Source organism: Gymnoscopelus braueri, assembly GCF_963280865.1.
Source record: "Gymnoscopelus braueri genome assembly, chromosome: 22".
NCBI classification, from domain to species: domain Eukaryota; kingdom Metazoa; phylum Chordata; class Actinopteri; order Myctophiformes; family Myctophidae; genus Gymnoscopelus; species Gymnoscopelus braueri.
The window spans coordinates 38,073,431-38,097,576 of NC_137624.1; the positions used below are offsets into that span (position 1 = coordinate 38,073,431).

General features: G+C 42.4%; 2 protein-coding genes across 6 annotated transcripts in view; one reads left to right on the forward strand and one right to left on the reverse strand.

Annotated features, from left to right (window-relative positions):
• Positions 1–13,479: 13,479 nt before the first annotated feature.
• LOC308078238 (COP9 signalosome complex subunit 1-like) lies at positions 13,480–14,892 on the forward strand (the record flags this gene model as incomplete). The annotated part of the gene is made up of 1 exon (XM_080419358.1): positions 13,480–14,892. The coding sequence occupies one exon, from the start codon at positions 13,480–13,482 to the stop codon at positions 14,890–14,892; it is 1,413 nt and encodes a 470-aa protein (XP_080275484.1).
• Positions 14,893–17,639: 2,747 nt separating this feature from the next.
• shroom3 (shroom family member 3) overlaps positions 17,640–24,146 on the reverse strand; it is an 85,733-nt gene continuing 79,226 nt past the window's right edge. For 4 of the 5 annotated variants that reach the window (XM_080419063.1, XM_080419062.1, XM_080419064.1 and 1 more), the window contains 3 exons: positions 23,855–24,020; positions 23,242–23,360; positions 17,640–22,502 (listed from right to left, as the gene is read on the reverse strand). In XM_080419063.1, the coding sequence (XP_080275189.1) occupies positions 22,065–22,502; positions 23,242–23,360; positions 23,855–24,020 (723 nt within the window). In that variant the 3' untranslated portion in view covers positions 17,640–22,064. The remainder of the gene's footprint in view (positions 22,503–23,241; positions 23,361–23,854; positions 24,021–24,146) is intronic. The other variant, XR_013932484.1, reaches the window with a different exon arrangement.

Consider the following 24,146-nt stretch of genomic DNA (forward strand, 5'->3'; position numbering starts at 1 on the left):
GGACCCACCAGTGGTAACAAAGCACAGTGCACCACTCACACTGACATTCTACCTTCATTTGATAAGTCAATGTTTGAAAGTGAGGATGATGACGAGGTTTTAACAAAAATTACTCTTTCTCCACGTTCTCAGGATGTGGACCTGCTTGGACCTGTGCTTGGACCTGCTGTCGGTGAGCCTTCAGGACTTTCACCCCTACCCCACGTTCCTCCATCTGACACAAGCACTAGTAAGAGATCAAAATCTTCACATGAACGTCGGGTTAACACTAAAACACACCCTACACAATCACTTACTGCACAGCATACAGTAGATCAGATAGAAACACTGATTGCTCCCTTAATGGCCTATACACAGGGGGATGGCAATTTGGCTTATAGGTACAGGAAATGGTCTCCTGAAGATATTAAGAACATTGCAGAAACTTTACCTAATATTCAGGACAATCCAGAGGGGTGGGAGACCGCGCTCAAAGCAGAGATAATAGAACACCAGCTTAACACTACGGAAGTCAGGGACCTTATTGCAAAAAGTAGCCCCAAAGCCATGTCACATCAGATTTCAGAGGGGGCCCACCTCCTCGACCTACATGGCCGTGCGATCCAATGTTTCCGTACCGAGCCACCAGCTCTGGACGAACAGAGACCCTATATGATAAGACAGGTAGACCACGAGGAAGCTGTAAACAAAATGATAGGGAACGCACTAGGTCTCCTGCGTGCTGACACTAATTTATCTGTCCTCACCGACATCAAGCAGAAAGACGGAGAGGATGTCTCGGAATTCATTCAGAAATTTAAAACCCAGTTTAACCGCCACTCAGGCCTAACCAGTGGCCAGGTGGGCTACCAGAAATTGTTTAACCTCCTCTTAATGGAGGCTCTACGCCCTCACTTAAAACAGGCCATCACTATGAATGATCCCTTATGGAAAATGAAAACCACAGAGGAACTCACTACTCTAGCTCAGTATTACAACAATTGCATAGCCGAACCAAAGCCTAGGGCTAAACTACAGGCCGTGATTACTGGGGAGGGACACATCAGCCTACAGGCACCACAGAATAACCAAAACCACAACGGGGGATCCGGGGCAAACCGACAGCAGAACCAACCAGGACCATGGAATCAAGGTAATACACACCACACCCAGAACACCCCTGGTCTCTCTACACAGGGCTCACACACTGCAGGCCGGCCCCCGCGAACTTATATGTGTTGGTCATGTGGGACCACGGCGGACCATACTTTGACCCTATGTCCCCAGCCGAACACAGCGCTCCCTTTCAAACCTCCACTTTGGCACCGACGGCCAAACTGGGGTTTTGACAACCGGGTTGTTGTAGATAATTAGACATAGATGAACTTCCCTTTAAACGGACAAAGACACTCTGGCCGCAAATAGATGAAATTGATACAGAGATAGATGAATTTGATGTGTCCTAACTTTTAAAACACTTTTAAAAAACAAAAGGAATCAGTCCTTGTAGATCTGATATTTTCGAAAAGTTTCACCATTTAAAAACAAAAGGTGATTATTTCCTATCTCCCATTACTATGAGAAAAAAAATTTATATCTATATATGAGTTTAATATATATATATATTTCATATATATATAAAATCATCTACCCTAGCCCACTCACTTCATGAAATTTTAATTAGAGGTTCTAATATGATATGTGTCAATATAGTATTTATGAATACCCATCTTCAAATAATCTGATACCTGTTACATTTATATTTACCAAAGACAATTCAGATTGTTAACCCATTTAGTATTAATCTCTCACATTGTTGTCTTGTTCCCATTTATATGGGTCCCACTTTCAATTGTTAACAGAAAATGTACTCAAATATATACAGAATTAGTCCTTGATTGTACACTAATGTTGCTTTGTTTGTGTTTAGTGTCTATCCTCCCTGCTGGGGCCCTCATATTGGCTAGACACCCACCTATGACCCCTATGACGCTGCCCTCTCCTTCTCTGCTGTGCCTAATGTGTGATTAGGACTTGGCTATTCTCCACGACACCCAGGGCACACCAGCATATTAATTCCATTTGAGTATTTTACATTAATTAGTCCAGTTTCTGATGGGTTGGTTTTAAGTTATATATCTAATGTTTTTTTTTCTTTTCTCGTTAGCGGGTAGTTCAAGCTTTTATTTTGTTTTGGTAGCTAAGGGGGTCCTGTTTATGACGACGGGGAAATCTTTTCTGGCATAAACGGAATCCCACCCTTTTGTTTATTTGATCTAACCATCATTTTTGACTTCATGTTAAAATTCCACCCTATAGTATTTGTTGTAAAAACCAGCCATTGTGGCTCGAGGGTAGAAAAAGAGTAAAGAAAGTGAAAGAAAGTAAAGAGAAGTGTGAAAGAAAGTAAAGAAAGTGAGTTATGTCGTAGTGAAGGTAAAGTGTCGTAGTGAAGGTAAAGTGAAGGTAAAGTCAGTTATGTCGTAGTGAAGGTAAAGAAAGTCAGTTATGTCGAGTAGTGAAAGTAAAGAAAGTGATCAGACAGAATGTAGAATGCAAAGGATTTCATTTTATTTTATTTTTCACCAGTTTTGCTGTCTCAGAAAAGTCTGTGACTGAATTGTTATGAGAACATTCTGACCTTGTGAGGGCCATTGGGCTCAATATAACTTTAACCCATTCCTTCCAATTACAGTAACTCCCTTATAGCAATATCTATCTATCTATATATATACAATATCAGTTCTATTACTGTCAGCCCATTATTAATATTATTTCCTTTATTTTTGCCATAATGTCAGCACCATCAGCATATGTTCATCTAATTTAGTAACTTTAACTGTTAAGCAAACTCCAATATCCACAATCCCTTGTGGAGATTTCCGTTTCCGTTAGGGTCTGTAACAGCCACGTTGCTATGGCAACTCATTCCAAAATGACCTCTTATCTACTCCATTACCCATAATTCCTTACAGGCAGTGTTAGCTTCCCTGGTAACTAACACATAACTATGGCAATATCATCCTAATGACATTGAATTCCTCCATTGAATTCAATTTAACCCATCTCAGTTAAATTAACCCTTATAAGATTCAATATGTTATAATATTATTTAGAAAACATTAACACATAATATTACAAAGATTATAACGTCATTTTGTTTTATTTTAAATATTTAAATTTTATAAAAAAAAAAAAACCCTGTTTCATTTTTGCTTATTTTTTTCATTCACATCATTAATTCTCTGACACACTATATATATATATATAGAATATATATGGTATTGTGTCAAGAGGAGGGAGTTGGTGAATATTTGATTTAAATGTGAATAGTTGATTAACTTGATTTAAATGTGATTTGCTTAATATCTTTTTTATGTTGTTTTTTGTCCTTTATCATAGTCATTTAACGATAAATACTAACTTACAGTCTTAGTCACATTCATCCATTTCAGATCTTGCCCCAGGAGTCATTGAAGTTTACAAAACCTCCCCATACAAAACCTCCCCAGGGGAGACTGAGGGTCTAAAACTCCGATGGACAACATTTGTATTATATTTTTCAAGAGTTCTTAACTGTTTTAAACTACTTATGTCTTGTCAAATACATTTCATGTACACTTTCTACACACAGTAATTCTGTGGTTAATTCATTTACAGATTAAATAATCTTCCTGGTTAAATTGAGTGACAGAAGCCTCTCCTCTCGACTGCTCAAAGAGGAAAAGTAGGTCCTATACGTCTGTGTGAGTAAAGAGGCATCACGTGAGTTTTTCCCGCCATAAATTATTTTGCTTAGGGTTAAAATATCTACCCACAGTATTGCTTCAAGGAGAAGTAGGGCTAAAATTCGACTGAGCCTATACACACTTGGGGGCGGGACCTGAAACAACAACTTCTTGGAAACAAGACTATGTTGGCTAAAGTTCCTGGTGGTACATACATTGTGGGATTTTCAGGAAAAGTTAAAAGATGGCCTTCAAAATAAAATAAAATAAAGAAAGGTTTGATCTGTTCATAATTATAATACCTTATTCTGGGAACTTATGAGGTGATGTCATTTTTCTCATTTAACAGCATATAGAACCCACTTACCATTTTAATTATTCTTTAGTCTATGTAAGATTTCATCCTACTAACGCTGATTATTTACTCATGAAATATAACCATTTTGCTTCCAAATTAATAAACAATTCAGTCCTTTTGAAGAAGAAAAAATGTGTATGTTATCTGAACAAAGAAACATTTGTTTTTGCCCTTATAGTCCTTTAATACAATTTAAAAAGGTATTTAAGTCTACATGTATCTGTCTTCTTATATTAATTAATTAATTACATATTATTTTGACGTCATCTACCAATCTTGTCCACAAGAACTGGGGACTTGTTAGAGTTAAAACTATGTCTTTTGTCGACAATATTGATATATATGCCCTCATATCCTATTTTAGTGTGCCATCTTGGCATAACTCAAGTTTGCCTACCAATCTTATGATTTTATTAAGTTCGAGGTTGGACAAAACTAATCCTAGTATCAGGTCTCTCCTTTCCTCTAGAGACTGCATGTGTTTTGAGCTGTACAGAGCGCAGGCCCTCCAAGGTCACTGATTATCTCTGGAGGAATACAATAACAGCTCATTGGAGTTAACTTGACCATCTATGACAAAGCAACAACACCTCCATATTTGCTATCTGGTGCCGGCTCCATATGTCTTGGTCAACGCTTTGTGATCTAATGTCCTAATGACCTGTATGTATCTCTGTACATGACCTATATCTCTGTATGACCTGACATCGTCACTAATGTACTCTGTCAGCTGTCACCCTGTCACAGATAAACCTGCCACATGTCCTATGATATCGAAGGGATAACTTGTTTATGAAACCATAAGATGTACACAAGGATACTATAAGATGAACAACAACTTATTATGATGACACCCTGATGCCTGACAGCTCATCAGATATGATCTGACGTCTGAGGGTCTTAACCAATCGTTAGGATCCACCTCATAACTGATGTCCGGACTCCAACTTGTGTATAAATACTATTGCCTGTCTTTGTAATGGCAGAGAGATACTTTTGCTGTACGGTGCCTCGTGGATGGATTCTTTCTCTTAATACAATGTCAACCTTTTAATTTGAGAACCAGCCTGTGTCTGCCTTTGATTTCGTCTCATCCTTTTTACACTGGGTTTTCAGCTGTTTAACTACAAATAGTTTTAATTAACATAGAGCAGGATTTACGACCCTTTATAAACTCTATTACTTAAGTAAAAATAGAAATACCACAATGTAGAAAGAAAAAAATGTGTTTACAAACATTGAGACTGGACACACAGGTGACTGTTTCATGTAATCAATTCCCAACAGATCCCCAAACCTGTTGTTTTCTGGAGCGCTGGTTTAATTTCATTCAACCTCCTCATGTGTGTTGGCTAGTGAGGACGGGCCCCAGCGAGACATATATACTTCATCACGCAACGGTATTGCACGCCCTCCGGTCTAATGACAGCGACTGGAGGTGGGGTTTGAGGGACAACTGAAAGGTTTATATATGTCAAGAGCGAGAGATCACAGTAAAAATCCTATGCATTCTTCCTCCACACTGGGAGTAACCACTTTTCTATTGCCTCTTATGAGAGGTGGGGTTCATTTGGTGCCGGCCTGCGCGCGCATACTGGTTCTTATCAGTGTGTGTCTGATGCTGTTTTCCCTTTGGACTCTCTCTTTCCCAGGTGTTTTGCCCCAGTGGGCGTGGTTTTGAGGTTAGGTTTAGGTATCATTTCTCATGAGGTTAGGGTTAAGGTTAGGGTTAGGCATAGTTTTTGTGAGGTTAAGGTTAGGGCTTCATCTTCTCATCAAGCTGCAGCAGATAAAAGGCATGGCTCTCTCTCCAGCCCTGGCCAGTTTGTTCAGTTGCCGATCGGTAAAATATACTGTACCTCAGCTCCTGAGATTTTGCTTGTTTCCAGCATTTTTTTTGTCTCCCTGTGCCTCAAATCGCCAAGTACCTCCACATCTGCTACCTGCCTGCCAACCAGCCATACATGCAACCATTCCATACTAAATTTTTTCACTCATTCAGATTTTTTCGTATTTGCGTTGAATAAAAGGCATATTGCTTGTTAATCTGGTACTGCTTTTGGGTTCTAAAATACAACACACCCTAACTGTCAGGGTGCGAGTTCAGAGGACTCCAAAGCAGTACGACAGACAGCAAAGATCAAGGTTCAAAGGTTTTGAGGTTTATTAACCAAGCTGAGGCAACCCATTAAATGGGGGTGGCAAAACAAGTACTCAAAATACCAAATGGCTTGTAGCCAAAACACAGTACATAACATGCTAACATTAAATGACGACCTAATAAGGTACCAAACAAACAGGGGCATATATATAAACACAGGGCTAACAAGACACAGGTGAACTCAAACAGACAATCAACACTGGGAAAGGCTAACAGGCAAACACAACACAGGTGACTAGGGTTACAATAATTACAGAGAGGTGAGACAAGACAGGAAACGGCAAACAAGGCAGACAGGAAACAAAACTACAAAATAAGATACACAAGACCAAGGCAAAGGCAGCAACATCATAACAGAAATACAATTGGAACGAAACAACAGAACAATGGCCTAACAGGCCTGAAGAACAGCCCTAATACCATATAAGGGCAGTCAAGGACTAAATAATAAAGTCAAAGTCCAGGAGTGGACCGTGACACTAACAATCTGTAGGCAAACGTAAAAGTATTCTGTATTCGAAATGTTACTTGGGTAAAAGTATAAGCATTATGCAGAATGTCCAATTCCACCTTTTTCTTTCCAAAATGTGTCAAAATCTTTTAAAAATAGGCAATCTAATAGCCGAGTTATAGAGCTTAATTAGTTAATTAGTCATGTATGTTTTGCAATAATCTAAATCTGCAAAGTAACTGGAAAGTGATGGAAAATGTGTCATTCTATTATTAGACTGTAGCTATTTGCAGGGCATTTCAAATTGCAAAATTTGCCCATCTCTTGCTTATCCAAAGCTTTCACTTTCACTTCTGCAAGGAAATAAACATGATTTCACCACAGAGTAAATTTAAGTTTTGACGCGTGACTTCCTCAGAGTAAACTCCCTAATTTATCATACTGAGCCAGACTTACCCAAACATAGTTTCAGTTTTGCTGCATTTATGCTGATCTAGGCACTGTTTGTGCTATACGTCATACAGTGTGCGTGTGTGTGTGTGTGTGTGTGTGTGTGTGTGTGTGTGTGTGTGTGTGTGTGTGTGTGTGTGTGTGTGTGCGCGTGTGTGTGTGTATGTGTGTGTGTGCGTGTGCGTGCGTGCATGCGTGCGTGCGTGCGTGCGTGCGTGCGTGCGTGTGCGCGAGCATGCGTGCGTGCGTGTCCAAAGATACAAGGGCATTCCAATGCTGTAACAGTGGTAATAGTTGCAGGACTATTTTGCCAAGTATGCAAATGAATAAGTAATAATGCCCTGCCCACCAACCATCAACTCAGATATAAGTCGGGCTCACACTGGCATCTTCCAAGCCAAGAAGACTCTCTCCTCCTCTGACAACCACCTGCTGCTGATACGTCTGGTGAGTTCGGTAGAATGCTAAGTATGACTTTCAACCAACAAATGTTGGAAATCATATACTCATGGATAACGGTTTTCCTGTAGTTCGTGTTTATAGACATTAACTACCAACCAGATAATGTTACTTCTCCATTACATCTCAAAGGCAAATATTGTACTTTTACTTCACTATAATTATTTGAAAACTTTATTTACTAGTTACTTTGTAGATTTTGATCATTATGACAAAACCACTTCGGACCTATATATAGCCTACTTTGGCAATTTGAAAATAGCCGATCTACAAGCTCACAACGCGTCGCTTTGCGACGTGTTGTGAGCTTGTATATCTGCTATTATTCAAAGGATTTTTATACATTTGAAAACTTCGTCATAACGAGTACTTTTACTTTTGGTACTTAGTATATTTTGATGCCAAATTGCCAATACTTTTGTACGTTTACTCAAGTAAAGTTTGAATACCGGACTTGTACTTGTAACAGACTATTTCTACAATAGGGTATTGATACTTTTACTTGAGTAAAAATGTGAATATTTCTTCCATCACTGGTAACTACCGACTGAATTTTGCTACTAATAGCCTGTGTCGTTTAATGTATCTTTTCTACTTACTTCAGGTGCATCAACACTAGGGATGAAAGACAACATGCTGGCCTTCGCTGTGCTCTGCTCTCTCTGCCTTTGGACATCAATGACTGTGGATGCAAAGGCGGTGAGATATACAATACAATACCTGAGAATAGATGAGATGAGAATACTGTGTATTTGAATGATTACATATATTCATAAACACGTCTGTATGTTTGTCCAACGTTTACTCAGTTATTCTGTTAAGTTTGGTAACATGTCAATGACTTTGGAGAGAATGTAAACAAAAGCTGTGAACGTGTATTGTCATGATGTGTATGACCCATCTGTTTTTACTATGACTTTTAAATCACAATAAACGTGAGGCTGTATTTGTTTCTTTTGAATGAAAACCATCTGTTATTGCTTTCTGTATCAATAATGTATAACTCACTAACTAATGAGTTTTATACTGTCTTTTCACAGCTGCTTATGCAGGACACTACAGAAGACCTTTACAAAAGACCTGATGTCTCCACACCGGTCTATATGATGACTACAGTACAGGACACTACGGAGGCCCCTTCGAAGGGGCCCCATGTCTCCACACCGAACCCTATGATGACTACAGTACAGGACACTACGGAGGCCTCTTTGAAGGGCCCTAGTGTCTCCACACCGAACCCTATGATGACTACAGTACAGGACACTACGGAGGCCTCTTTGAAGGGCCCTAGTGTCTCCACACCGAACCCTATGATGACTACAGTGCAGGACACTACGGAGGCCCCTTTGAAGGGCCCTATTGTCTCCACACCGAACCCTATAATTACTCTAGTACAGGACACTACAGAGGCCCTTTTGAAGGGCCCTAGTGTCTCCACACCGAACCCTATAATGACTCTAGTACAGGACACTACAGAGGCCCTTTTGAAGGGCCCTAGTGTCTCCACACCGAACCCTATAATTACTCTAGTACAGGACACTACAGAGGCCCCTTTGAAGGGCCCTAGTGTCTCCACACCGAACCCTATAATTACTCTAGTACAGGACACTACAGAGGCCCTTTTGAAGGGCCTTAGTGTCTCCACACCGAACCCTATAATTACTCTAGTACAGGACACTACAGAGGCCATTTTGAAGGGCCCTAGTGTCTCCACACCGAACCCTATAATGACTCTAGTACAGGACACTACAGAGGCCCTTTTGAAGGGCCCTAGTGTCTCCACACCGAACCCTATAATTACTCTAGTACATGACACTACAGAGGCCCCTTTGAAGGGCCCTGGCGTCTCCACTCCGGTCCCTATGATGACTCCAGTACAGGACACTGCAGCCGTCCCTGAAGTTCATTTTGAGCCTCAGAACATGTCTACTAATGTGCCTGTTAAGGCCCCTGGTATCACTGTGCAGGTCTCCTCGGGTCACTACAAGCTTAGCAGCATCTCTCTGGGCATGGCTTCTGACTCGGTCGATGACATGTATCACGGATGCTCTGACAAGACGCTCATCAAGGTGAAACGAGGCTTCCTCCGCGAGAGCAGCAAGAAGGAAGCTCTGTTTTCCAAAGTCACGGAACGTTGCGCCGCACAAGCCTTGCGGGTGAGAGACTCCTATGACTCACTTTCGTGGGATCACTTTAAAGCTCTCTGTGCATACACAGCAAGTGCTTTCACTGACTTGAACGACGCAGTTCGCAAGAGCAAAGCAACATACGACACTACGTTTGAGTTTCACGCTCTCCATTTCCTGCTGACCGACGCTATCCAGCTTCTGAAACGGAATCAAAGGAATTGCTACACTTCCTACCGAAGATCCAAACGGGACTTCATGGGGGAAGTCGGTCAAACTATGCGGTTTGGCTCATTTGCATCCAGCTCCCTCAGCACGAAGCTGGCTCATTTTGGGAGAAGGACCTGTTTCGAGATACATACGTGTTTCGGTGCCTTCCTCAAGTCCTACACAGAGTTCGGTCCAGACGAGCAGGAAGTGCTGATTCCGCCCTATGAGATGTTCACCATCGTCTCTGTCGACAGGTCGGGGGAGAACGATCTACGATGTGACGTGTTGTACAAGCTCCAGACGGCTGGGATTCACAGTAGCCTGAACTGTCAGGTTGCAGGATCGAGATGACAAATCCAGTTTGTCTTTTATCAAAGGAAGCAAGTTGAATTTGACAGGAGTTTTGAAACCCATTTATTCACCCATCTATTGCTGCCGGTGTTTTTGACAATCAAATGTATTATTTGGTCTGTATTGTAATGTATTTAGCTTGGTCTGAGGGCCAAAATATAAAGGTTTCACATGGGGTTCAGCGTGTGGTATGAAAAGAGAATGGATTATGTATTTATGTATTTATTTATTTAAAGATTGACATATCCAAAATATCTTTAGTATATATTGAAATCTTTATATGACCTGTTTATCTTCATGATTGTGTGACCTGGTGCTATGACATGTGACAAGTGGACAGACAGGGTGTTTTCCTCTAGCCTGGCATTGCCAGTCTGATCAACGTGGGATTCACTCACAAGTGGAGGAACTTGTGGGTGAATCCCACCTAATCAGTCTGGCAATATGCCAGTCTCGTTTCCCTCAGCCTTAGACAGAGATATCAGACCACTTCCTATTGTCTTCAATTTAGCTTCATTTTCACACCACCAAGCAATGTGTCCAAAGAGCAATCTGCCCTGTGCCTCAAGACCATAGCCTACTTTGGTCAGAGAACATCTGACCTAAGAAATTAGTCTCTTGGTTCTTTCCTTTGCTTTATGTAAAGCCTGGCTACTTAGAAAAGTGCTATATAAATCTGAGCTATTATTATTATTTTGTTATTATGCCATCCTGTACTTTTTGAGTAATTTATTATTATTAGTAGTAGTATCAGTATTAGTAGTATTATTATCTACTAAACTAAATGAAACTAATTAAAACTCCCAGCGTAGGGAAAAGACAGCTGAATCCATAGACTGTGAAATACTGTAGCTGTGAATGAAATAAATCATGCCCGTACCTGTATGTGTAATAACACATACTGTGTATACTGGCCACTGTATGTCTGTATGTCATGATGAGCCCTTTTGTTGTACTGTATGTATGCAGGAATTCACAGTCCACTCTGTGAAGCTCTGTGCTGTCAATATACATATACACATACGGTGCGTTTATTGTATGCAATACAAAAATAAAATATGGATTCATATTCATAGTTGTGCCCTGTGAGTCATTGCATTAACAAATTGTCTGAGTCAGAACTAAATGTGCTTTTAACAATGGTAAAGTACCTACTAAGTGCTTGATTGTTGATTGATTTGGTCATCTATACTTTTTTTTAGTTCAGAGAATGCTGTCTTCAAAATACACAGTGATGGAAGAAGTACTCAAATGTTTTACTTAAGTAAAAGTATCAATACCCTATTGTACAAATAGTCAAAACATTTTTTTTTTGTAAAAGTACAAAAGTATTGGCACCAAAATATACTTAAAGTACCAAAAGCACTCAATATGCAGAAGGTCCCTTTTCACAGGTTTTCAAATGTATAAAATGTATATTGTTTATTGTTTATTGTTTATTGTTTATTGAATGCAGGGCCGGCCCTAGGATTTTCGTGGCCCTAAGCAAGATTTTTTTTGGTGGCCCCCCACCCCAAACACCCCCATTATAAAATCATTGTCATCTTTTATTGCATACTAAAATAATAACGGTAGTTGTTGGATAGGAGATACATGACATAATTACAATATGAAAGTAAAAATTAGTGCTTGTGGCCCTAAGCGACCGCTTATATTGCTTATAGCAGCGGCCGGCCCTGATTGAATGGATCCCCATTAGCTGACGCCAAGGCGTCGAAAAAAAATCCTTTGCGTTGTAAGTAAATGGTAAATGGTGCACTTATACAGCGCTTTTCTCCAAAGCGCTTTACATAGATTGTGCATTACATTCACCCATTCATACACCGATGGCGGAGGAAACCATACAAGGCACCAACCTGGCTCCCCCAGTTGTGAGCTTGTAGATCGTCTATTTTCAAATTGCCAAAGTATATTAGGTCTGCAGTGGTTTTGCAATAATAATCAAAATCTACAAAGTGACTAGAAACTAAAGTTTTCAAATAATTATAGTGGAGTAAACGTTCAATATCCCCAATATGTACAATGGGATTAATACCATTTTCGGGTTTCTGATCTGATGGAGTTGAAATAACTTTACGTCATCAGGCGGCCGGAGCGCACGACCGGAACCTCCGGCGCCGTGCGCCTCCGAAATGATTCCCCTTGTTTAGAATTTGTTTAAACCTTGCCCAAATATGGACATGACCAATGTGACGTCATAGTACGGTACTGTGATGACATAGTACTGATGTAACAGATGACTGACGTCATAGACTGGCCACATTAAGTCTGAGACCTCTGTCCGTTCTGTGAGGTTTGTTGTTGTGTGTTTATGTGGTTATGCGGCCACATGAACATACGTACACTAATGCAGTGGTTCTCAACCTGTGGGTCGGGACCCCCAGGGCGGTCCCCACATGACAGTTAAGTGACAATTTAAGGACTTTTAAAACCTTTTTAATACTAGAAAGAAAAAATACCAATAACTATACTATAAAAACTGGTCAAACATTGGCCAAATTGTCAAATAATATAAGATTGATTGATTGATTGATTGATTGATTGATTGATTGAATACTTTATTCAGAAGATTGCAGAGAGAAAGCACATGGAAGTACAGTTTACAATACAAGTTCAACTATAATGGATCGCTCATAAAAGCCGCAATGGCTTGTTTCAAATGAGATCCCCACGTACTCAATTCATGGATGTGAAACTTTTGAAAATAGCCAATCTACAAGGCTATTTTCACAATATTTATCTGTGGAACCGAGTCAAACTAAATGTAATGCCTCAACTTCTACAATTCCAAGTGCCTGTCAGGGTGGGGGGCCCCCAGTTCCAATATGATTATTTTGGGGGGTCCCCAACCCAGTTCAAATGTGATTATTTTTGGGGGTCGCGGCCTGAAAAGGTTGAGAACCACTGGACTAATATACCAGGGAAAGTGGCGACCGCTACCCAGAATGCAATGTGCAATGACGTCTTTGCCTATTGTCTATTCTCCCCCCTAAACAAGGCGTGGCAATGATGACACAGCACTGACGTGGCAGTGACGTATGGCTCATATGTCACTGCATACGTCACCACGTGGGAGGCCATATATATATATCACTGTGTATCGCTGTGTGCCACTTGGTGGAGCTGAACGAGTACTAGAGAATCATACCGTCTAAAGTCTAACAATGTACTCCCCCATGAACGGCTTTCACGGGGCCATGGATCCAATGCAGATGGACATGGACACCCAGGACGACCAAGAGAATAATGCTCCAGACACCAACTATGTCGTAGAGAACCCAACCCTGGACTTGGAGCAGTATGCATCCAGCTACAGTGGCCTGATGAGAATCAAGAGGCTCCAGTTCGTCGCTGGATGCTGTCCCCTGCTCCGCGTCGAGGCGCTCAAGATGGCGCTGGTCTTCGTCCAGAAGACGATGAATGTGGCTGCGTACGAGGAGATCCACCGCAAACTCGCAGAGTCCAACCGCGAGGTTCAGGGAGTCCCCTCAGGAGTGGCGGACGCCCCTCCTCTGGACACGGCCTGGATCGAAGCTGCCAGGAAGAACGCCACGCATAAACTGGAGAAACTGGCGAAGCTGGCCAGCGACCTCAAGAAGGGAAACCAAAGAGACACCAAGGAGAGCATGGGCGAAGTCTACGACGACCTGGTGGACCATTACCTCGACTGCGGCGACCTCCCCCAGGCGCTCAAGTCTTACCCCAAAGCCAAAGACTACGTGACCAGCGAAAAGCACATCATTAACATGTACCTCAACGTCATCAAGGTCAACGTTTACTGCAACAACTGGGTCCATGTGCTGAGCTTCATCGGCAAAGCAGAGTCCACGCCGGAAATAGCCGACCGAAAAGGGGAACAACGGGACAGTCAAAACCACCAAGCGGTCCTGACCAAGCTGAAATGTGCCGGTGGCCTGTCGGAGCTGCACTCTCGAAAGTACAAAGCGGCCGCCAGGTGCTTCCTGCAGGCCTCCTTTGACCACTGTGACTACCCAGAGGTGCTCTCTGGCAACAACGTGGCTGTTTATGGAGGCTTGTGTGCGCTGGCATCGTTCGACAGACAGGAGCTCCAACGGGACATCATCAACAGCAGCTCCTTCAAATTGTTTCTAGAGCTGGAGCCCCAGGTCCTCGACGTCATCTTTAAGTTCTACGAGTCCAAGTACGCCTCCTGTCTCAAGCTGCTGGACGAGATGAAGGACAACCTCATGCTGGACATGTATCTGGCCCCTCACGTCAGAGCGCTGTACACGCTGATCAGGAACAAAGCTCTGATACAGTACTTCAGCCCGTACGTGTCGGCGGACATGACCAAGATGGCTCAGGCCTTCAACACCACGGTGCCATCTCTGGAGAACGAACTCACTCAGCTCATACTGGAGGGACAAATCAACGCGCGCATCGACTCCCACAGCAAGGTCCTGTACGCCCGGGACGTGGATCAGAGAAGCACCACCTTCGAGAGGTCCCTCCAAATGGGAAAGGACTTCCAGAGGCGAACCAAGGCCATGATCCTCAGGTCGGCCGTGCTGTATCACCAGCTCCAAATCAAGAGGGACGGGGAGCACATGCCAATGTGTAATTGGGACAACAATGGGTTCAATGGTGGGTACTGTTGAAGACAACAATCAGTTGCTTTTCTGGAACAGACTCAATGTCGAACCCCCTTGAAAGGACTGTACTGACCCTGTTGCACAGCTTTGTTATTTGTGCATGAAGTTTTACATATTTTTTTTTTTTACTATATGTTTGAAGGAGAGAGGGCGGTGGAGGAGAGGGACGAGATTGGATTTGATTACATCACATTAGATGAGATTAGATTAGATGTATATAGGATGTATTGTCCTTGCATATAAAAACAACTAAACTTACTTTGGCAGCACCACTCCACGTACCAACCTAAAAGAGTAAAATAAATCATACAAAAAAATAAATGTGTAATGTAAATATATAAAAATAATAATCAGTCAAGTAAAAATAAATACCTTGAATATTGGCAGTAAAATACTGTAATTGCACTAAAGTATTCCATTGCGCGGACACTACTGTCATTATTTTTTTCTTTTTCTTTTTTTCTGAGGAGGGGGGGGGGTCAGAGGGGTGTTGTAGACAATCAGCATGAAGGTGCTGGTGAGTGAAATGGGGGTGGAGGAGTGGGAGGTGAAAAGCATGTGGAACTTCACCCTCCCCAGACCATCGGTGGGGGTGGGCAGCAACAGAACCCTAGAAGAACATGAGGAGAATAAGTAAATTGGGTGAAAAAATGTATGTAAAAAGGTTGAGGGGGTCCTCTATGTCATTGGTTCTCAAAGTGGGGTCCAGGGACCCCCAGGGGTCCTTGAGGGAGTTCCAGGGGGTCCCCAGTTAAATGATAGATTAGGCACCAAATGGACCCTTATGGGTCTGTAACTCTGAGAGTGTACAAATGGAACCAAATGGACCCTAACGGGTCCATTTGGTTCCATTTGTACACTCTCAGAGTTAAATTGACATAGATTTTACAATATAAATTGCGGTCCAAGTGATAGAAATGCCATTAAATGGGGGTCTGTAGCCCTAATGCATGTCAAACTGGGGGTCCTTGAAATTAAAATGGTTGAGAATCACTGCTAGAGCCATAAAAAAATCTTCTCTTAAAAATCTTCTCTTCCCTGGCATATCTTTTGAAATGGGGGTCCGCGGGCTAATAAGTGTCAAGTTGGGGGTCCTTGACATGAAAAAGTTTGAGAACCACTGCTCTATGTGGTGTGTTGGCATCATGGTAGACTTCTTGTCCAAACGCTTCAACATCCCCAGGATGTTGACCTCTTTACAGTACATCACCCTGTGAGTTCCAGCACCCTGTACCAACTCAATAGTCCCCCTACAACAACAGTGATGGGCACTCACCCCAGGGCCAAGAAACAACCCCACCTATACTTCCAGTCACAAAGAATTCAGACGTCCTCCTGGAACGGACTCATTCACTGCCAGAATAAATTAATAAATTAATCATCCACTGCCAGCGATTATTTTGATTTTCTCACCTTTTCAAGTAGTCACAGAATATTCTTCTCTGGTAATCACGGGGTGTGTTTCACTGTGCTTCCGCGGAAAAATAAAATGTCATCACGACCTCCCCGTTCGCTTGTTACAGGCCGTTGAAAACAGCGTGTCTCGCCAAAAACACATAGTAAAACACAGGAGGCGAAATCCAGGTGAATTCCAAATACGTTAACCAGGAAGTGAATGGAGCAGTAAATCTTGGGATCACGTGATCTCCCTGGTTCTGCGTGCATCTGGGGATGAAATAGTCACTCATGTGATAGCGAAGAGCGCCATCCAGTGGAAACACGAAAAAAGTAGTCGAAATAGTCTGTGGCAGTGAATGGGTTAATTACAAGCTAACAAGATTTTGGCCGGACTTTACACTTCATTTCATTACCTTAGTAAACATTTTCATAAACACCTTATGTTTTCAATCGTTAGTTTTAAGTCTTTCTTAAATTGTCAAGATATGTTTAGTACATTATGGTTCCATTAAAATTAATGATAAAATAGGGTATGCTTCTAGGGCTTCTGGATATTTGGAATGACCTCGAGTCTACCATACTGCAAGGTTTCATAAATAAATCACACCCAGTGTGAAGTGGGTGGTGTGGTCACAGTGGTCATCACAGTGATGGAAGTTCACTTAAAGAAAAGTAATATTGGACCAACCATTGTACACCCCTAACTTTAAAAAACCCATAAATGTGTTTTTTTAAGTGCATAGTCCTATTTATAGGGCTATGCACATGTGTCATGTTTCACTAGCCAATCACAGTCCTGAATAGACTGTGATTGGCCAATCACGGTGCAGGGTTAGGGGGGTACACTGGTGGCCAATCACAGCGCAGGATTGGGGGGTGCAAATATCCAAACCTCACATATAGGGGCAGTTTCACCGCCCAAAAATGACTCTGCATGTATATGTGTTAGGGGCAGAAGAATAATTTTCATAAAAGCATTGTGAGCTTGTAGATCGGCTATTTTCAAATGGCCGAAATGTATATAGGGCTGAAGTGGTTAATGCATGTTTTGTAATAATAATCAAAGTAACTAGTAACTAAAGTTTTCAAATAATTGTAGTGGAGTAAAAATACAATATTTGCCTCTGAGATGTAGTGGAGTAGAAGTAAAAGTACTGAGATTTGAAAATACTCCAGTAAAGTAAAAATACCTCAAAATTGTACTTAAGTACAGTACTTGAGTACTTCGTTACTTCGTTACTTTACACCACTGTCAATAACTACGGGCGTTACATGTGTAACGCATAATTCACACACCAATGTGCTAGAAACATTTGCAATTAACAAGCTAAAGATGTGGGGAGAAAAAAAACACACAGTTTTAACTGTTTTAATATATATTCTCTATTACAGCACAGCATTGTGCAACTGTTGTGCATTTTGGGTAACACTTGGACAAAACGTGAAAACAACATTAAAAACCATCATGACTTTTGTTGTGTGAAAATCCACAGACTGTATATTATGAGCTGCTTTACAATGATATTCAGTGAAAATCTTTGGAGCACAGACATTTCAATTTGCACACCTTCATGTTTTGACATGGCACACCTTTCAGGGCTGGGCTCACTTTTGTGAGGCTGGACATAAAGGCATGATTATGTTTTCCAATGTATTGCTAAGGCAAAATGTATATTTATGCTTCTTTTTTTTCTTTTTTTGAGAGTCCAATGGAGAATAAAAGGGGGAAAGACGTCAGAGGTAGGATGTTAGACTCAGGAAGAACAAAATGACGTTGCATTACAGTGATCCACACACTAAAAGCAGTCATTACCAACCGCCGTGAGGGTAGAGGTCACTCTCCACCAAACAGACTACTTCAGACTACAACAGACTGGTAGTCTGTTGGCAAAAGTTGGCATTTCGTTCAGCACAAACTGTCGGCCGATGTGCACATTGTTGTGCTAATGCGTTATAGCTGGCAGGCTGGCCTCCTGCCAGTGTTGCCAGGTCTGCTTATTATAAGCGACTCTGGGCTTATTTTCGTGTAAAGTCGCTTGTAAATATTCATAGTTGCTGGTTGCTTTTGTTTGGGCTGGTTTCTGAAGTGTAGTTGCTTATTTGGGCTGGCTTTCAAGATTCCTTTTGAAAATAGCTGCTATAATAGGGCTCAAGTGGTGAAACTGGTCGCTTCTTTAGGACTTGTTTTCGTAGACCTGGTCGCCTGTTTCTCTCACGGAATCTGGCAACACCGAAGCCAGCTCGGTCCAAACCTTTACCCCTCTCTCTCTCCCCCCTTCTTCTCTACCCCACGGCTCTACCGGCCCAAAGACTGAACATGCTCGCTTTCTCTGAGTCGGATCGAAAGAGGTCCGACCCGACGGACAACTTGTCGGCGGCAGGCGCTTTCCAACGCTTTCCGACGCCGAGTCGCCCCCAAAATCGGTGCGGTGGAAAGCTGCCTTAAGTGGGCCGGCCCCCAAATAATTGGCAAAACATTTACGATGTTAATGATAATATATCATTAATATTAAAAAAAAGAAAACGTATGTTAGAAAACGACATTGTATTTTTTCTTTTAAAACCTTGAGGATCATTTGGATACCGACGAATAGGAACTTAACGTGCGTGTACACTACATTGGTTCCATTGATCCATCGATCGATTGATGATTAAAACAAAACATGAAAATTAAAACGCACGCGGCCCACCCATCTGACCACTTACGGTAACACTTTCACGATTTTCAAGTGGGCCCCTGATCCAGAAAAGGTTGGGAATTGCTGTTAAACTAAAAGCCTAACATCATGTCCAATGACCCGTCGGGCCAACAGAAAAGACACCTTCATCTTAATCCGTTCAATCCGGGAACACATCTGTGTCATCTTAGCCATAACCATTGTTTTATACTTTGGCTATTCAAAAATAGCAGATCAACAAGCCTCATAGCGCGAGTGCTATGAGCTTGTAGATCTGTTATTTGTCTTTTTTATCATGAAGATTTGTGCAAATCTTTGTATATATATATATATATATGTTTTTGGCCACGGACCCCCATCTTAAAAAGAAGCAAAGATTTGAGTTACGAATGTTCACTTTTAAAAAATAGATATATTCAGGCCTGGGCCGCAGTGTGGCGGGCGGTTCAGGCACCCTAGGCTGCAATGCCAGCCTGACAGCGCGTCGCGGGTTCGAGTCCCGTTCCCGATGACCTTTGCTGCGTGTCGCTCCCCATCTCGCTCCCAATTTCCTCTCAGTCTATTGTCGTATCTATAAAGGCATAAAAGCCCCCAAAATATATATATATATATATATATATATATATATATATACATATTCAAAGATTTGCACAAATTGTCACGATTTTTCAAAGAAATAGCAGATCTACAAGCTCATAGCGCGGCACTCGGTGCCGTGCTATGAGCTTGTATGTCTGCTATTTTTGAATAGCCAAAGATATATTTAAATGACACAGATGCGCTCCCCGATAGATATAAAATAAGATCGTTCAACAAAGTGGCCCAGTTTAAACCCCACCTTCAGAAGGCACAAACTGCTAAAAGTGCTATAATCTCTTGAGAAATACTAAACAGTCACAAGGCAGGATACAATTTAGTGTGAGTGTGATATAACAACGGCAGCCTAAATCCATTGTGTTTTTAGAGAGAGAGAGTCATCCTGGCAGTAGGCCTATCTCTCAGTGCTAGAGTCAAAGACTTGGGTTTATAAAAGATCTGTTACCACTGGCCTACAAACACAAACAAAGGTGACTACTTGTGTGTGTTTTTGGAAAGGCCACGCTGTACGTCGCGACCGGCGTTGCCATGTCTGCTTATTATAAGCGACTTTGGGATGTTTCTTTCTGTTAAAGTCGCTCGTAAATATTGGTAGTTTGCGGGTTGCGTTTTTTTTTGGGCTTCATTCTAAAGTGTCGTTGCTCATTTGGGCTTGTTTCCTAGTGTTGTTTAAACCAGTGGTTCTCAAACATTTAAAAGTCACGGACCCCCAAATTAACATGTATCTGTCCACGGACCCCCCCCCCCCATCTACAAATATTTTGTACCAGGGACCACCCTGTACCAGATTTGTGTTATAATATTTAGAAAAATATTCTAAATGTTTTTTTTTTTCAAGATTTGGTTGAAAATAGCCGATCTACAAGCTCACAACGCAACACACTGCGAGCTTGTAGATCGGCTATTTTCAACTAGCCGACGCATATAGGTTTAAAGAGCTCACGTGGCCTATATAGTAATAGTCGCTTCTTCTGGGCTTGTTTTCATTAGACCTGGTTGCTTATTATCTCGCAAGATCTGGCAACACTGGCTCATGACTGGCGTTAACCACATGAACCCTAGCGTCGTCCCTATTCTGGGCATGACATAATAGGACAAACATTTGGAAGGCGAAAAAATGGGTGAACTAAGTGGTTAAGATTTCATAACAACAGGTTTTATGTCGGGAGAAGACACCACTGGTGTAACAGTGATACTTTTCCTCAGTTATCCTACTTTTGTAGTCACTGCTTTATTTTGGAACAACATGAACATTTGGCTCACATGGACATGTCCTTTTATCCCCTTAAAACCGGGAAAGCATCCGTGTGTCTTTTTAGATTTTAGAACACTGGTACACTCAAAAACAGCAGATATACAAGCTCACAAGCACGTCACTTCGTGCTGCGCTGCGAGCTTTGTGCATCTGCTATTTTTGAACATTTTCTGAAAAATATTGAAAATGTTTGGAAATCTCTTCTTGGGGGTCCCTGGCACAAAACATTTTCAGATATATATATCAATTTGGTGGTCCTTGACATGAAAAGGTTTGATAACTACTGATTTAGAAGGCATTTGTAGAAGGCTTAGCCTCAGGTCTGAATGGGTTAATGTAAAAGGGTCTAGTGTTGCTGCAGTGAGACACGTTGAAAAAACGCTTGAAGCTTCTTCTTCTTTTGCTTTCAGCTCTCGTCGTTGCAGGGAATGTTCCAGGCATGTCCGGTCCGTTAAAAAACAATAAATAAAAGAAGCCAGCCATCTAGAGAGAAAGGCCTCAGTTAAAATAAAGAGCAACAGCTAAATAAGTCAGAGGGAACTAATTGTGAGCTCTGAATTATGGTGTGTAGACAATATCAATCTCTACTTCTTCATATGACCGTACCACTCGCCAAAAAAGGATTTTGAACTGAAAAGGCGATTGAGCATCATATCTTCGGCGAGCGGTTGTACGATTAAGTATGAAGTACGTAGCTCTCGGTGGCAGTGGCATACGGTGGAACATTCCTCATTACAATTTCCTCATTAAAATGTGTTTTCAAGCTGGAGTAACAAACATGCAAGCTTCAAAAACACATTCGCCCTGGTGTCCCTATTTTGGGCATGGCATTATGGGCAAAGGTTCTCAGAAATGGCCGAGGCCTATTTTAATTGATATACTCTGTTGTATATGCCGGTGGGCCGGACTCTTCCAAGTGGGACCAGAGACGAAGGCGTGGCTACACGACGACACTGAGTTGGACATTTGACGATGATACACGAAAGAAGAAGAAGCCGGTGGCGTACGGTGAAGAAAGCTCACTGCGTCATACGACGAGGTACAAATCAGGCGTTGCGTGTTTAAAGGTCGAGGCACATTAACAAGGACTTTTGTCTATTGTGTTGGAAGTGATGACTCTAGAGGTCACCCTGCTTTTAAAGAATCCTTCATGTAAAAATTCAGAACGTAACGTGTTTTCTTCAGAGCGGAGGGGGGGGGGAAATAGTTTGTCAGTTCTACGTAGTCCATTAGCGCCCCCTATAGCAGCATCACAGCGACGTCACAGTGGTGGTGGAACGGACCGAGTGGGCGTGGCCTGGAGCCAAACCAGGAAGCAGCGACGAAGGTAACGGATGATGATGATGGTGGTGGTGCTGGTGGTCGATCGGACTGGACGATATCAAAGGGCGCTCCGCCGACCAGCCGCCGGAATTCCAAGACGACGACAGTTCTGGCGGCGGCAGACTCTCGGACAGTCGCGCCAGGAGCTCCTCCCCCTGCCTGGCGAGGTCGTCCAGGTGCCGCTGGCGAATCAGGAGCGAGGGTTTGGCGCGGACGAACTGGCGGTAGTCACGGAGGCGCGGGGCGGCGAGGCAGGTGGACAGGATGGAGTGGACTACGCGCTGCCGCCGCTCCAGGTTCTCCTTCAGCTCCCGGGCGTCCTCCGTCTGACTGATCAGCTGACTCCTCTTCTGATGGAGGGAATCCTGACAGAGCGACAGAGAAAATATGTAATAATCACTTTTTAAACCTTTTCAGGCCGCGACCCCCTAAAATAATCATATTTGAACTGGGGGAGCCCCCCACCCTGACAAGCACTTGGAATTGTAGGAGTTGAGGCATTACATATAGTTTGACTCCACGGATCCACAGATAGATATTGTGAAAATAGCCGATCTGCTATTTTCACAATGTTTGCTTCTTTCTCATATTATTTGACAATTTGGTCAATGTTTGACCAGTTTTTATAGTATAGTTTGTTCATTACATTTTATGCAGTAATGGTGTTTTTCTTTTCTTTCTGGTAGATAGTAGTTTGTAGAGCTTGAAGCTGCGCAACGCGCTTCCATAGAACAGTGGTTCTCAACCACATGATCTTTGGGGGTCCCCAGTTTAAATATGATTATTTTGGGGGGTCGCGGCCTAAAAGAGGTTGAGAACCACCGCCATAGAAGACATGCTGGCTCCTATGGAATCCAAATGACATCAGACATCAAATGAAATCAGTCGTGGCGACTGAGAACTTCATGAATCCATGGCGACAGACAGACAAGCAGCCAGGGAGACAGACAGACAGACAGACAGACAGACAGACAGACAGACAGACAGACAGACAGACAGACAGACAGACAGACAGACAGACAGACAGACAGACAGACAGACAAGCAGCCAGGGAGACAGACAGAAAGGAAGACATATATACTTCAGGTGTATTCATTCCCTCACCTTCTCGTCAGTGTTGTCCTGTGAGTGTTCCTGTGTGTCTAGAGCTGACAGAGCTCTATCTATCCGAGCCAGACGACCACACAACGACAGTAACAAGTTGACGATCTTCTCCAGGTCTCCTAAAAGAGTACAACACAAACCACCATCATCACTTTACTGTATATTTACGTTGTGTTATGTTTGGCACATCCCAGTCAGTGGTGTAAAGTAACTAAGTACATGTACTCAAGTATTGTACTTAAGTACAATTTGAGGTATTTGTACTTTACGTTAGTATTTCCAATTACCAAAACTTTTACTTCTACTCCACTACATCTCAGAGGCAAATATTGTACTTTTACTCCACTACAATTATTTGAAAACTTGAGTTACTAGTTACTCTGTAGATTTTGACTACTATTACAAAACATACATTAACCACTTCAGCCCTATATACATTTCGGCCATTTGAAAATAGCAGATCTACAAGCTCACAATGCGTCACATCGCGACGCATTGTGAGCTTGTAGATCGGCTATTTTCAAAAGATTTTTTATGCATTTTGAACTTCTGAAATGGGACATAATCGTGACAGCCCTGTTATATAACCACTGTATTATAGCGTTCCACTTACCTATGAACGTGCGGTACTTGTCTCTCTCGTTGGCTTTGCAGCGCTCCTGGACCAGGGCGTCCAGACTGGACCCCAGGGTCTGGTGGCTCCTCTGCTCCTCTGTCAGAGCATCCTTCTCCTCCCGGAGGCCGGCCATGTTCAGCCGCAGCGCCTCACACAGCTCCATCTGGTGGACATGAGGGGGAACGGCACTGAGATGAGAAAACAAGTCCTGAGAGACCCTGGATCAATTAGGTCAGGACCCATTTGTGGGCCGCGGGCCACATTTTCGTGGGTCGCGAGTGAATTTCCC